The following is a 12,478-nucleotide window of genomic DNA, read 5'->3' as shown; positions in this document are numbered from 1 at the left end:
CAGAACGAATTAGGCTATTTGACCGTGTCCCACATTTTGCATGAAATCCGGTTATCACATTATTTTCTCGCAATGACATTTTTTTTCTACTATTCTACCAAGTTATGGTAAATAAAGAGTTTTTCAATAACTAAAATCCATCACTATAGTTCCAAAACGAACTAGTCCCTGAGCGATTAACGTAATCTACCCTCTATTTGCAACCCTTTTAACTTTTTTTGGGGTCTCTTTTTCACTGAATATTGCTTCTCAGGCTTAATTTGATTCTCTGTTCAGGAAACGTGCCAGCAAAATACAGCATCGAATTCACACATAGCTGATTAAATGCTAATTATGTAGTTGTCTGAAGCTAGTAAACCCTAATGCTCATAAATAATTAATTGGTTGGTTAAACTTAAATTAAACAAATTAGTTCAATCAAATGAACTTTTATGAGAATTTATAACTTTTTTCTTCTTTTGAGTTCACAAAACTGACACATTTTAAGTAATCGGAATTGTTTCATTGTTTTGAGTTTTATGAACTTGTTTCTTTTAATTTAGACAAACTTAAATTCAACTGAAACTGGGCTGGGATTTCTATTTCCCAGCATGCTTTACCATGACACCTTGAGTAAATGCTAAAATTACATGTTATAAGATTAATGTTAAATGGGAGATTTAGTAGTGTTACATGTTTTGCTATGCTATAAAAGAGTTTCTGTTATGTTGGGTTTTTGGGGGGTTATCATCATGGTGACGAGTGGAGCATGAGCCTGGTTTGAGAACAGAAATGTCCCATATTGTCATATTCATTCAGCAAATGTAACGCTACCAAGGAATTGAGTTACCAATTAACAAATTAGCATTTACCAAATTAAGGCTAGCCACGTTTCCACCACTAAAATTTTATTGAAATTACATGATCATTTCTAAATTAAATGTGTGATTTAGCTTAACACAAATTTTTCAAGATATGAATAATTAAAACGTATAAACAACTGCCAGTTCTGCTTACTCAAACTTTGAATTTTCTTTAAAAAATGTATGTAACTGATTACCTAAAAGTTTGTGAGTTTTGCTAACTTATTCAGGTTTACAGAGTGGATATTGATGGGGGTTCTTTTCCCCATAAAAATACACATACACAATTATTTAAAAGATTGTCTTTTGTCTCTTCAGGACTGTGGAAAGTGCTATATCTGTCCTGTTTGTGACACCGTCTGCCAGCCAGGTAAGAAAAACTCTAGACAACAATAAGCACATTTTAGTTGTTTAGATTGTGTATAATTTGTGGATAAAGTCTGATTATGTTATGAACTCATTACATATTTTAAATTTTCCTCAAAGGTGGTTTTGTTGACTCAGTTTCTGGATCCATCTATAAGTAAGATATTATTCTCCTGCAAATAAACCTGCAATACTAGTTGTTATAACCATGATAATATAATGATGTCATCTGTTCTCTTTTTTCAGGACTGTCGCAGATGTCTTTGATGATGATGACGACGATGATGATGATGATGATGATGACGATGACAACTAAACCCACTTCATACAACCATGTGGCCAAAAGAGGAACGTGCATTTGGGCGTTGCGTTTCACAGATTTTATTTACATTGTAGCGTTATGTTCATTGTCGTTAAGTTATTTTTTCTCTTTTTGATGTAATCGCATCACACGCCACAGTCCGGTCTCACGTGGAATTTAAATTTCATTACCTTAAATTAAGTTTATTTAATTGAATAACATGTTTCCCTTTTAAACAGTCTTGTTATTAACATAAGTTATGATATGAAATGTGCAAACCTGTGTTGTTTTGACACTAGGCTACTTATGGAATAAAATGATGGGAAGTTTTATTTATGTGTAAGTTCAATAATGCTTCTTTAAATAGCCTATTAAAAAGAGCATTTCATATCACTGTCGACACCATAATTTATAATAGTTCGTCGCTTATTTGCTGTCAATCGTTAAGCTATAACGCAACATGATTTCCAAACATGGGTTGTGATAATTATAGGCTACATGAATTATGGCCTTAAATGGATAGGCTACCTCACCCAACTAAAGAAGTCTGTATCTTCATATAGCCTAAGTCGTAGGCTGTGTCAAATTGTGCATTTATTTCTTCGGCAGAAAAACAAGAGGAAAGTTCTGAACAGGAAAGGATTTTTAGATATTTGGATTTTATATATTTTGATAAGAACTAGCTATATAAGGATATGATTCTAGTGGGTCCATTTTTACAAATAGGCTAACAAGGTACAAACAAATGCTAAAATGTTTGTCTGACCATTGTCTAACAATATGTCATCTGCCATTCGCCATCTTGCAACTCAACATTCAACACGATCAGCTACCGTCAACAAACTTCACTGAAGTTCATTGTGAGCATATTTAAGACACACAAAGATCTGGGTGAGAGAGAAGGTGAAACAGAGGCTAATATGAGCTAATTAGTAGGCCTATACACTAGGGTCAAGAATAAAGACCCATTCACATATTTGCATCTACACCAAGGGACGATAACGGTCTGTTTTTAATAAGGGCGCGCTTTACGCTTAACGCCAGGTGGATTCTGATCAGTGTCTGTCAGTGTGTTTTAATAATCCTTCATCAGCTTGAATAAAACGTTCTGAATAAAAAGATTCCTCTGTATCGTTTTTTTGACTTCGACATTGTCATTGAATTAAGACAGTAATTAAAACTGTTTAGTTATATCGTCCTTGGTGTAAATAGTAAATTCTGTAAAATACTATTTTAGCAGATTATCTACGATAATCAAGATGAAATCAGTAATTTTATTTATTTATAACAGTATTATTTATTTGTTTGTTTGTTTAGTAGGTAGATCACCTTTTTGGGATTTATTGTGAAAAACTGATACCAACCATATGGCGTATATAGGCCTACATGCAGCATGCGTATATATATTTAAATAAATAAATAAATAAATAAATAAATAAATAAATAAATAAATATATATATATATATATATATATATATATATATATATATATATATATATATATATATATATATATATATATATATATATATATATAGTCTTTGGTATCATAGATTTGTATTCGTATAAATGTATATATTTATATATATACGAACGATCTCTGTAAACTTCTATTCTGAAATTTATAAGGAGCCAGGCACGGGTCATTTCCGGTTCACGATCGTAGGAGGTAAACAGCGACTTCTGCGCTTCTGAATACGACATTACTCTATAAAAGAACATACTGTGTTTGATTTATGTGTGTTTTATTTATATATGGTAGCGTATTAACATGTACGACTATAGATTTATAGAGTTATAGATTTCCTGATAACCAATCCTCATCGTTACCTCACTAAGCAATTATACATCAGTGGGCCAACGTGTATTTATGTAAAACTGTGCATAAATCTGTTCACTAAACTCACATAAACGATAGATTTTTCTTCTGTAAAAGACAAACATGACTCGACACGGGAAGAACTGCACAGCAGGAGCCGTTTACACTTATCATGAGAAGAGGAAAGACACCGGTAATGAACCCCTGCTCTTATTTATCTAACGTTATTTAACGATGTTTCTGTGGTGTCACTTAAATATATTAATACATTATATATAGTTAATATAACAAATTGTGCATCTCTCTTGACATTGCCAGCCGCTTCGGGTTATGGGACACAGAGTGTGCGTTTGGGGAAGGATGCGATCAAAGATTTCGACTGCTGCTGTCTCTCCTTACAGCCCTGCAGGGACCCTGTTGTAACGTACGAGTCCCACTTTTACACGTATAATTGTTTTGGTGGTGAAATTGTCTTTGCATGCGGTTATAAAAGTGTTTATGCGGCCTAAATTGTATATGCTGGATGTTACTGGCCAATTCGCATGTAAGCAGCTTGTGTTTGTTTATATGTGCTTACTGCAGTGAGGATGGATACATATATGAAAAAGAAGCCATTCTGCAATACATCCTTCACCAGAAAACCGAAATTGCAAAGAAAATGAAGGTTTGGGCACTTTTTACATATATTTTTTTTGCTCCACATGTAAATGTCCTTCTCTGTTTGTCTAACAGACATGGATATATTTTTAAACGCAGGCATATGAGAAGCAGAAACAGGCTTTGAAGAGTGAAGGCCAGCTTGAGTCCAAGTCTGAGGAGCGACAGAGAGCCGAGAAGTTCAGACAGAGAGAGAACAACATCGTCTCCAAGCCAATCAACCCCTTCACTTCAGGTATGGAAATTGGGGGATAAGATTAAACTAAAGCAGTGGTTCCCAAACTGGGGTACGTGAAGCGACAGAGGGATTAATTACCCACCTTAAAATAACATTAAACCGAGGATGTATTTCTAACTGGAAAAATTCCGTAAATACTTGCCAATGTATCCAACTATGTACCTTTGTAAAAGTGGGGATTTAGCACAAATATAGACACAGCGAGTGGATTGAGATCGATTAAGACTCTCTTTGATACAAAAACACACCCTGTGTGAGTTTTTGTTTTTAATGTTGATAATATAATTTACGAGCAAGACTGCAGTTGTTCCCAAATAACCACACACTTGCAAACGTTACATTGATTATGATACAACAGGTCAACCAAAAAAAGGGTAATAAGGTACATTTTAAACAGTATTGTTGGTATTTGCTCTATTTTGCAACAGAAATAATAGTTCCAACAAAAGCCACAGCAGGACTGCAACGCACAGGGGTGTTTCATGAACGATTCTGCGTCTTTAAACGAATCGTGAGAGTCAATGATTCATTTATAAATACAGCTACTAGCTTCGTAATTGAATGAATGACTCGATGACTCGCTCATTAAGACAGTGGCTCTGTTTGAAATCACCACCTATACCCTACCACTATTCCCTACATTTCTCCACTAATATAGTCCACTGAAAGGAATGAATGAAAATGAGTGAGTGAATTCGGTCACTGAAGAGTTCGGCTGGTAGAGTTGCCGCTTTTGCATAGTTTGTGCTTGATGTTTAATAATAATTTTAAACTTATTTTAAAATGTATACCTGTATGATATTACGCTGTACCCACATCTGACCAGCGGTTGGAAAATGAATGAATGGATGGATGATTCAGCTGCAGGCGCCATCTTCTGAAGAGACACTGGAATTTATTCGGCATGACCGTCACAATGCATAATGGGTATTCTCTAGCTGTTGAGCATACATCGGTTGTACACTCGTTATTGCGGTGCATTATGGGATTGAATGAGTGCACTCAATAATGTCCAGTATGGTTTCGGACACCACTACAAATGGCTGTCCCCTCAAATAGTGTTCTATTTAAGGGTATGGGGGTTGATTTCAGACACAGCCAGTGACTTACCGCCAGCTTCTGGCAGTTTTACTTTAATATTTAAAAGTTTCACTTTGTTTTTACCATCATTGCATTTTTCTCTATTGAACTTTTTTTTATTTAAAACATTATTTATTTTATAAAGTTATTTATATAGGTAAAAATGCACTTGAAACTCAATTTAGGAGGCAAAAATGGTTCCTTAATGGAAAAGGTGTGATGCCACTCTAAAAAGTTTGGGAACCACTTTAGTAAAGTATAACTCTATAAGATTACACATACTCCTGCTTGATTATGTATGTTAACTCAATTCTCTTTAGGTAAATCTATAGATGATGAAAGCCAGAAGGGCTCAACCAGTTCTGACACTTCAGGAGGGGAGTCCAGTTCTTCTTCAGCTCTGCCCAGCTTCTGGATCCCCAGCCTCACTCCAGAGGCCAAGCCCACCTTGGTTAAAAAACCTGTAGGTTTCTAGATCTGTCACTTTCCTCTCTCTGCCAGCCACGTGTCCCTAACCTTGGGTCTTCTGTTGTCTCATATCATTCATGGAAGAACATTACACAACAGTTTGTAATACCCTGAAATCAGTTTACATGCTTCTGCCAAATGTTCTTTTGGTCGGTCATGATGCCCTTGATTGGTTTGTTTGTCATCTCGCCTCCTGGTTCAATCGTTTCTCCACTCTGTGTGTTCACAGTCCTCTTGTCATGATTGTTGTCTTTCAAAGTTTATCACCCTGCATGAGACACTAGGCAGATCAACATGCTCTCAATTCAAGTTATACACTTCACAAAGATATAATGAACTCTTTTGACCCAATCTATTATCGTTAAATGTTTTTCCTCCTCTCCTGCTTTTTCAGGCAAAGACGGTGTTCTGCCCTATGTCAGGACGTCCTTTGAAGATGAGTGATTTGATTTCAGTGCGCTTCACTCCACTGGACCCCAGTCTGGACCGAGTGGCCCTCCTCACACGCCAAGTAAGAAGCAAACCATTGTGATCTCCCACCCCTTCCTCTATTTCTCCTGAGCCGCATCTCTCTGTTCCTATTTTATGTTCCTGTATAAACTGCAGTTTAAAAGTTTGGGGTCGGTAAGATTTATAAAATGTTTTTAAAGTCTCCTTGGTTCAATAAGGCTGCATTTAGTTCAAAAATTACTCCACCACTCTAGTCTTCAGTGTCACATGATTCTTCAGAAATCTAATCTAATGCTGATTTAATAATGCTGAAATGTTTCTCATTATTATCAATGTTGAAAACAGTTGTGATACTTAAAGTGGTCCTATTATGCTTCTTTTTTTTTAAATTTATGTATAAATACATTTTCGCTGTTTGAGCATGAAAAATGTCTGAAGTTACAACGCACAAAGTCACTCCAATCACAACACTGGTCCAGCCGACCAATCAGAGCACACAAGAGCACAGAGCACACTTGTTGAAATTAACAGAGCGTTACTGACAGACTAGGAAAAGAGGTGCTGCAACAATGTAAAATATGTAAAAACATTAAAAACCTATTCTAGTAGACGACAAAATCAAGAAAAGGGGAATAATAGGTCCCTTTAATATTTTTGTGTAAACAGTGACACATTTTTTCAGGACTCTTTAATTAATAGAAAGTTCAAAAGAACAGCATTTATTTGAAATATAAATCTTTTGTAACATTACAAAAGTCTCTCCTGTGACTTCTGATCAATTTAATGTCTTTGCTGAATAAAAGTAATGAAATGTTTACATTAAATAGTAATAAATTAAATATTCCATATTTATATATTAAATATATTTATAAAAATTACTGACTTCAAACTTTTGAACGGTAATGTATATTGCCACTTTGAATTATTGTATACCTTGTTTTTGAACCATTCAGAAAATGTTTTATATGATCCTCAGGACAGATACGTGTGTGCAGTAACCAAAGACACGCTTGGGAACTCGGTGCCCAGTGCAGTTCTCAGACCCTCGTGAGTTTGACTTTTACATTGTTAATTCAACAAGAATTGATCTGGCTTCATACCTTTTTATACATTTAGTCCTTCCTCTCACTTCTAGTTTCTCTCTCTTTTTGTGTGTACTGTCTTTCCCTCAAGTGGAGCCGTAGTCACTATGGAGTGTGTGGAGAAGCTTATATGGAAAGACATGATTGATCCAGTGACTGGAGACAAACTGAAAGAGAAGGACATCATACCCCTTCAGAGGGTGTGTATAAGAGAAATAGTGCTGAAGAAAATGTCTCAATATGTCACAAATGCAAAAAGTCAGTGTTTAAATGTCTCTTTGCTCGTGGACAGGGTGGGACTGGCTTCGCGGGCTCAGGGGTGGATCTCAAAGCTAAAGAGGCCAGACCCGTTATGCAAGCATAAACGTGAGGATTGGACAACGCTTTGACCCTGTAAATATTATCATTCATTTTGCAGGACCTTTATTTTTTATTTTTAAGTGCTTTTGGGTGAGGGGTAATTGAGTGGATGCTGAATTTGTTTCTCTTTGCCCCTAAAGATACTATCATGTTATGTGTATGTTCGATGCACAGAATGTTTTTCTTTTCAATAAATAATTCATTTTACACACTTGTCTTATTTTAATAGTTTGAAGAGACATTAAAGCTTTTTGTGGTCATAACAGGGTTAAAGTTCATCATGATCTTCTACCAGGGTCCCAAAGTCAGTTATTGTGCTAACTTTAATGAAATCCATTCTATCCATGATCTCACTGATAGAGAGACGACCATCCTGAGAATGACAGCAAAGGATACAGACACAATTTTGAAAATGCAGAGGGGAAAGAATGATTTAGTTAGGAAAAAGAGATTAAGAATAAAAGTTAAGAATAAAAATTATTTCATAAGCTTTTGTGAGTAACAATTACACCTCCTATCAGAATGCAATGCAATGTATTTGTGAGAACACAGAAATTAAACCCCAGTCCAAAATATTTTTTTAAAACCAACATGGCTTTATTTAGAATTCACAGAGAGAAAAATGTTCCACCAATACAGTGTCAATCACTTTTGTCTCCTCCCACACTGTAAAACCTGATCAGTTGACTTAACTTTAAAAAGTGAGGAAACCCATTGCCTTAAAATTAAGTAATAAACCTCGTGTAATTGAAAAAATTAAGTTATGTGAATTTGACAATTCCACATAATTTAATTTGTTCAATTACGCATGAAGTCTATTTACTTAATAAATAATTTTAAGGCAATGGGTTTCCTCACTTTTTTAAGTTAAGTCAACTGATCACGTTTTACGGTGTACCTGCTGAATCCAACCCCTCTCTCCCTCCCTTTTTGCTCTGGTTTCATTTCTTTATACCTCTTTTCATGCGAGTGGTATGTGGAACGTGAATTCACACACCACTAATGTGAAATTTACTTTGTAACAGTCAAAATAGGCCTGTTACATTGAATACTGATGCAACTGGCTCTCTATTCAGTGCTGAATTCCTGAGCATCTCTCAAGTGGAAGATGTATGTCTGTTTCATCACAATATAAGCAAGCTGGAGTGTCTGTTCATAAGGAATGTGCTTGTTCATCATAATTGTTTTGCAAAGGCTGAAATGTGTTTGACAATAAATAAAATGTATATCTGTCTCAGTAAGATTCTCATCTTCATTGATTCAGAAGCTTGAAGCCTAACCCCTGAACTTTGACCCTGGAAATGTTCCTACCCAACAGGCAATGAAGACTAGCTGTCATTTTCACATACAATTTCCCATCTTCTTACCTACACCCAAAATATACTGCCCTCCCCTATACCCAGATATGCTAGCATTAAAGCTCATCGTGTCTTTTAGTGAGATCCTCTCCGTAATTAGTCGCCTGGCTCCCAACAAACATGTTCCAGTTTTCCAGAATCTCCTTCTTTGTGATTTTGTCATCCTGGTTAGTCAATTATATGGAGCGGATGGAAGTCCATTGTGATTCATTGGTAGCAAATTAAAAGAAAGACAGAGGTAAAGATTAATTATATTAACAATTGATTGGTATGCATTATTGCGAACTAATGAAGCCACCCATATGTAGACCCAGTGGATGTCACTTACGTTGTCTTTATCAGTTTCGTGAATGAGATGCCGGGCCTCGTTATCAGCATGGTCCACCTCTCCAGGGAGGATCCATTGAGATACTTCATTGGCATCAAGGAAACCGTCCTAAAAAAAACAAACCGTGAACCTTGAAAGAATAGCCAGGAAACACTCCAGGTGATGCCAATAGATTCCCTTCCCACTGCATACCTTATTCATGTCTCTGAACTCTGAAAAGTGTTTCTTTTCTGTTGTGACCCAGTCCGGTTCATTTTCTCCATTTTCAGGGGTGAACATGTCCCCTAGTGTCAAAAGGAACACATGCACTTATTTTCATTTCACTTATTTATATGGCCACAAAATATCAGTTCTAATGTATGTTTTTTTTTTTTCTTCCCAGGAAAACACTGTAGAAATGTACCAATGTATTCCTGCAGATTAATCTTGCCATCACCATTCTTGTCAATGTCTTCAATTGTTTCCTGTAACAGTGAGGGATAAATGTTTAGTGATCTATTCCATTGCTTCTCAGGTGGTTTGTTCTAAGATTATATTAAGAGGATAAATGTTAATGTTAAATAGCAAAACAGTAATTCATCTGTTACTTGGCCATTTTTTCCCAGCTTATGTCATGGTAATAATTTTGCATATTGTTGGCATATGCAGTTTATGGTAATATTAATTTAATAACATTTGTGTACATTTACTTGCAACTTGTCCAACATCAAGGCAAAATACCACAGGTGAATAGTGTAAAATGTTAATTAACAGCGCCATACTTCTCCAGTTGATTACTTTGCAAAATTGGTTTGTATTACAAGTTTTCTAAAATGTTCTGTTTAAATATGCAAATGGATCTTTATCTAATTAAATATGCACTCATATGCATACATTTCCAGAACAGAAATCTTTTTAATGAAGCTAGATTCAAAATTATTGTTTCATTTTGTTGACATATTAGAGTTAATTTTGGATATCTTATAATTTATTCATGTTTTTCTGAAATGTGAATTAAATATTAACAAAAAAAAAAGAAATTATTTGAATACATAGGAAAAGATATGTACTGTAATTGAAACCTTCAAATGTAAATACATAAAGTGTAACAAAATAAACACTTAAATGTACATTTTGGATGTTTTCTTTCCACTAGTCTGAAAGAAGACCAGTTATGGAAGTTATGGAAGCAAAATATCAAAACTGACCAGTCGTTTAAAAAAAAAAAATGTTTTTCCCCTGTATTGTCTTGCCTTGATGTCTGTCCCTCTTTCTGATTTCTCTATCATAATAATCATCTGTCCCTTCCTCTATTATCACCTCACCTGTATCACAATGTGTCTCATGTGGTCGAACTCCTCTGGATGGAGGAAGGCAGTGAACTCTTCTCTGGTTGCGACACCGTCCCCGTCCCGGTCTGCGGACTTGAATCGTCTCTCATCTCTAGTCAGCATGGCTTTGTAACTGGCCTTATCATCCACATCATCAAACTCCACATCTGGAACACAGCAACATAGTATAAGTCAACCATTAATATTATTTCCTTCTGCAGTGTGTATTGTATATGTTTATGGTCTAAACATTATTTGCCCAACATTTTTTACCTGAAATAATAATTTATCATTTTGCCAAGATGTTGCACTATTGTTGTAGATAATAAATATTCAATCCCCTTTTAAACAGCAGTTCCTCATTAAACATGATTAGCTGCCGCACCCAATTTCAAAGGGTTGTTTTAATTACCCATATAATATCCATATGTGGTGTTCTTGTACTCAATCCATCCAATCTTCCCATCCTTGTTCTGGTCGTACTCTTTCCAGTGCTTGTCCACGTTCTCCTCGATGTACCTCCTCTGCCTGTGCTTGATCCAGTGGTGTAGCTCAGCATGACTGACGAAACCATCCTTATCCATGTCAATCTTATCCACAATCTTTCTGCATGGGGAATATATATATATATATATATATATATATATATATATATATATATATATATATATATATATATATATATATATATATATATATATAATAAAGTAAGACACATGCTAATATTACTCTTCTATATTCTGTATCATTCTCACATATTAAATTTTACCCTAGTCTCTCTTTGCTCTCCTCAGGGCTTAGCTGGTCAAAGGTCTTGGCTTCCTCTTTTCCCAGGAAGGCCTCGTGGTCATACTGGAAACCATGGGCATCATCGTGAGCATGATCACTGAGGTCAGGCTTATGATGTACACGCTTCTCCTGTGCCGGCACAGCAACCGTGACCCCAAAAAACAGGGCAAGTGTCCCCAAAAAGAGCAGCTGCATGTTCTCCCTAAAGAGTGTGTGAGAGAGAAAGACAGAGAAGGATTTTATTAATGAAAAAGTAAGTTGCACACTAACACATAAAGTCATTGTGCTTGGCAATGAAAATGTAACTTTAACTTTAATTTTAAACTAAATTATACAACATGGGTATCTTATTTAATCTTTCAGAAGAACCATCAACTGTTTTATTTTAAAGCATAATAATAAAAAAACAAATATATTTACAGCAGATAATGACAATTGAATGAACTGTACAAAAGCAATTGGCCGTAAAAACTACAAATGTGCAGTTTAAGTTTAAAGTGCTTATATTTTTCATCTTAAATCTTAGAAATGACTTACCAAGCCTGCAGTGATTTCTGCTTGAGTACACCCTGAAGTTGAAGAGTACGCGTTGGCACTGTTCTTTAAAGTGCACGTAAAATTAGGCGGGGCAACGATGTTACGTGCCCTCAAAATGTTTTATTGACAGGAAAAAGAGCCAATCACAAGACCAAATTAGGCGGGGCCGAGGAAAATTCTAAGTTCTACTGGCTGCAAAACGCCACGTTGACACGCGAACGCGCATCAGAGATCCAGGCGCGTTTTGACAAACTGGAAAAAAAGTTTTAAGGACAGCTCATCTTTGACAGAAATATTGTGCAGATTGCGTTTGGACTGATGCATTAATGGAAATAAATAAAGTTACATGCATGTTAAATAAACTTAATGTAACATGCAAACTGTTTTTCGTGAAGTCTTTAAGGCGCAAGTTCATATTCTGGTCAGTGGTCTTTTAAATTACTTATACGTCTCATATAGGCTAAGTAGTAACACTTTAAATAAGAGTGCTGA

The 12,478-nt window shown here is 35.5% G+C and overlaps 3 protein-coding genes across 4 annotated transcripts in view; 2 read left to right on the top strand and 1 right to left on the bottom strand.

Annotated features, from left to right (window-relative positions):
• The window catches only part of LOC308693045 (uncharacterized protein), a 5,522-nt gene extending 3,681 nt beyond the window's left edge, over positions 1-1,841 (top strand). The window contains exons 4-6 of the mRNA XM_081369743.1: positions 1,161-1,212; positions 1,329-1,365; positions 1,455-1,841. Coding sequence (XP_081225869.1) covers positions 1,161-1,212; positions 1,329-1,365; positions 1,455-1,524 — 159 coding nt within the window. The 3' untranslated portion in view covers positions 1,525-1,841. The remainder of the gene's footprint in view (positions 1-1,160; positions 1,213-1,328; positions 1,366-1,454) is intronic.
• A 1,281-nt stretch (positions 1,842-3,122) lies between these two features.
• Positions 3,123-11,043, top strand: nosip (nitric oxide synthase interacting protein). Of its 2 annotated transcripts, XM_081362544.1 has the most exons (11): positions 3,123-3,179; positions 3,447-3,522; positions 3,648-3,753; positions 3,912-3,993; positions 4,086-4,221; positions 5,625-5,767; positions 6,167-6,283; positions 7,199-7,269; positions 7,396-7,504; positions 7,597-7,697; positions 9,733-11,043. In XM_081362544.1, the coding sequence occupies exons 2-10, from the start codon at positions 3,453-3,455 to the stop codon at positions 7,666-7,668; spliced, it is 906 nt and encodes a 301-aa protein (XP_081218670.1). In that variant the 5' UTR covers positions 3,123-3,179; positions 3,447-3,452; the 3' UTR covers positions 7,669-7,697; positions 9,733-11,043. The 2 variants fall into 2 exon arrangements, with proteins under 2 accessions (XP_081218670.1, XP_081218669.1); XM_081362543.1 differs by lacking the exon at positions 9,733-11,043 and having other exon boundaries at positions 7,597-7,870.
• On the bottom strand, positions 8,247-12,074 carry rcn3 (reticulocalbin 3, EF-hand calcium binding domain). Its single transcript, XM_081362531.1, has 8 exons — positions 11,987-12,074; positions 11,430-11,651; positions 11,073-11,266; positions 10,655-10,827; positions 9,754-9,814; positions 9,543-9,634; positions 9,351-9,458; positions 8,247-9,186 (listed from the first exon to the last, which is right to left on the bottom strand). The coding sequence occupies exons 2-8, from the start codon at positions 11,642-11,644 to the stop codon at positions 9,079-9,081; spliced, it is 951 nt and encodes a 316-aa protein (XP_081218657.1). The 5' UTR covers positions 11,645-11,651; positions 11,987-12,074; the 3' UTR covers positions 8,247-9,078.
• Positions 12,075-12,478: the final 404 nt, after the last annotated feature.

The sequence above is a fragment of the Scardinius erythrophthalmus genome (genome assembly GCF_964197995.2).
Source record: "Scardinius erythrophthalmus genome assembly, chromosome: 1".
In the NCBI taxonomy this organism is placed as follows: Eukaryota; Metazoa; Chordata; class Actinopteri; order Cypriniformes; family Leuciscidae; genus Scardinius; species Scardinius erythrophthalmus.
This window is presented reverse-complemented; position numbering and strand designations above follow the sequence as displayed.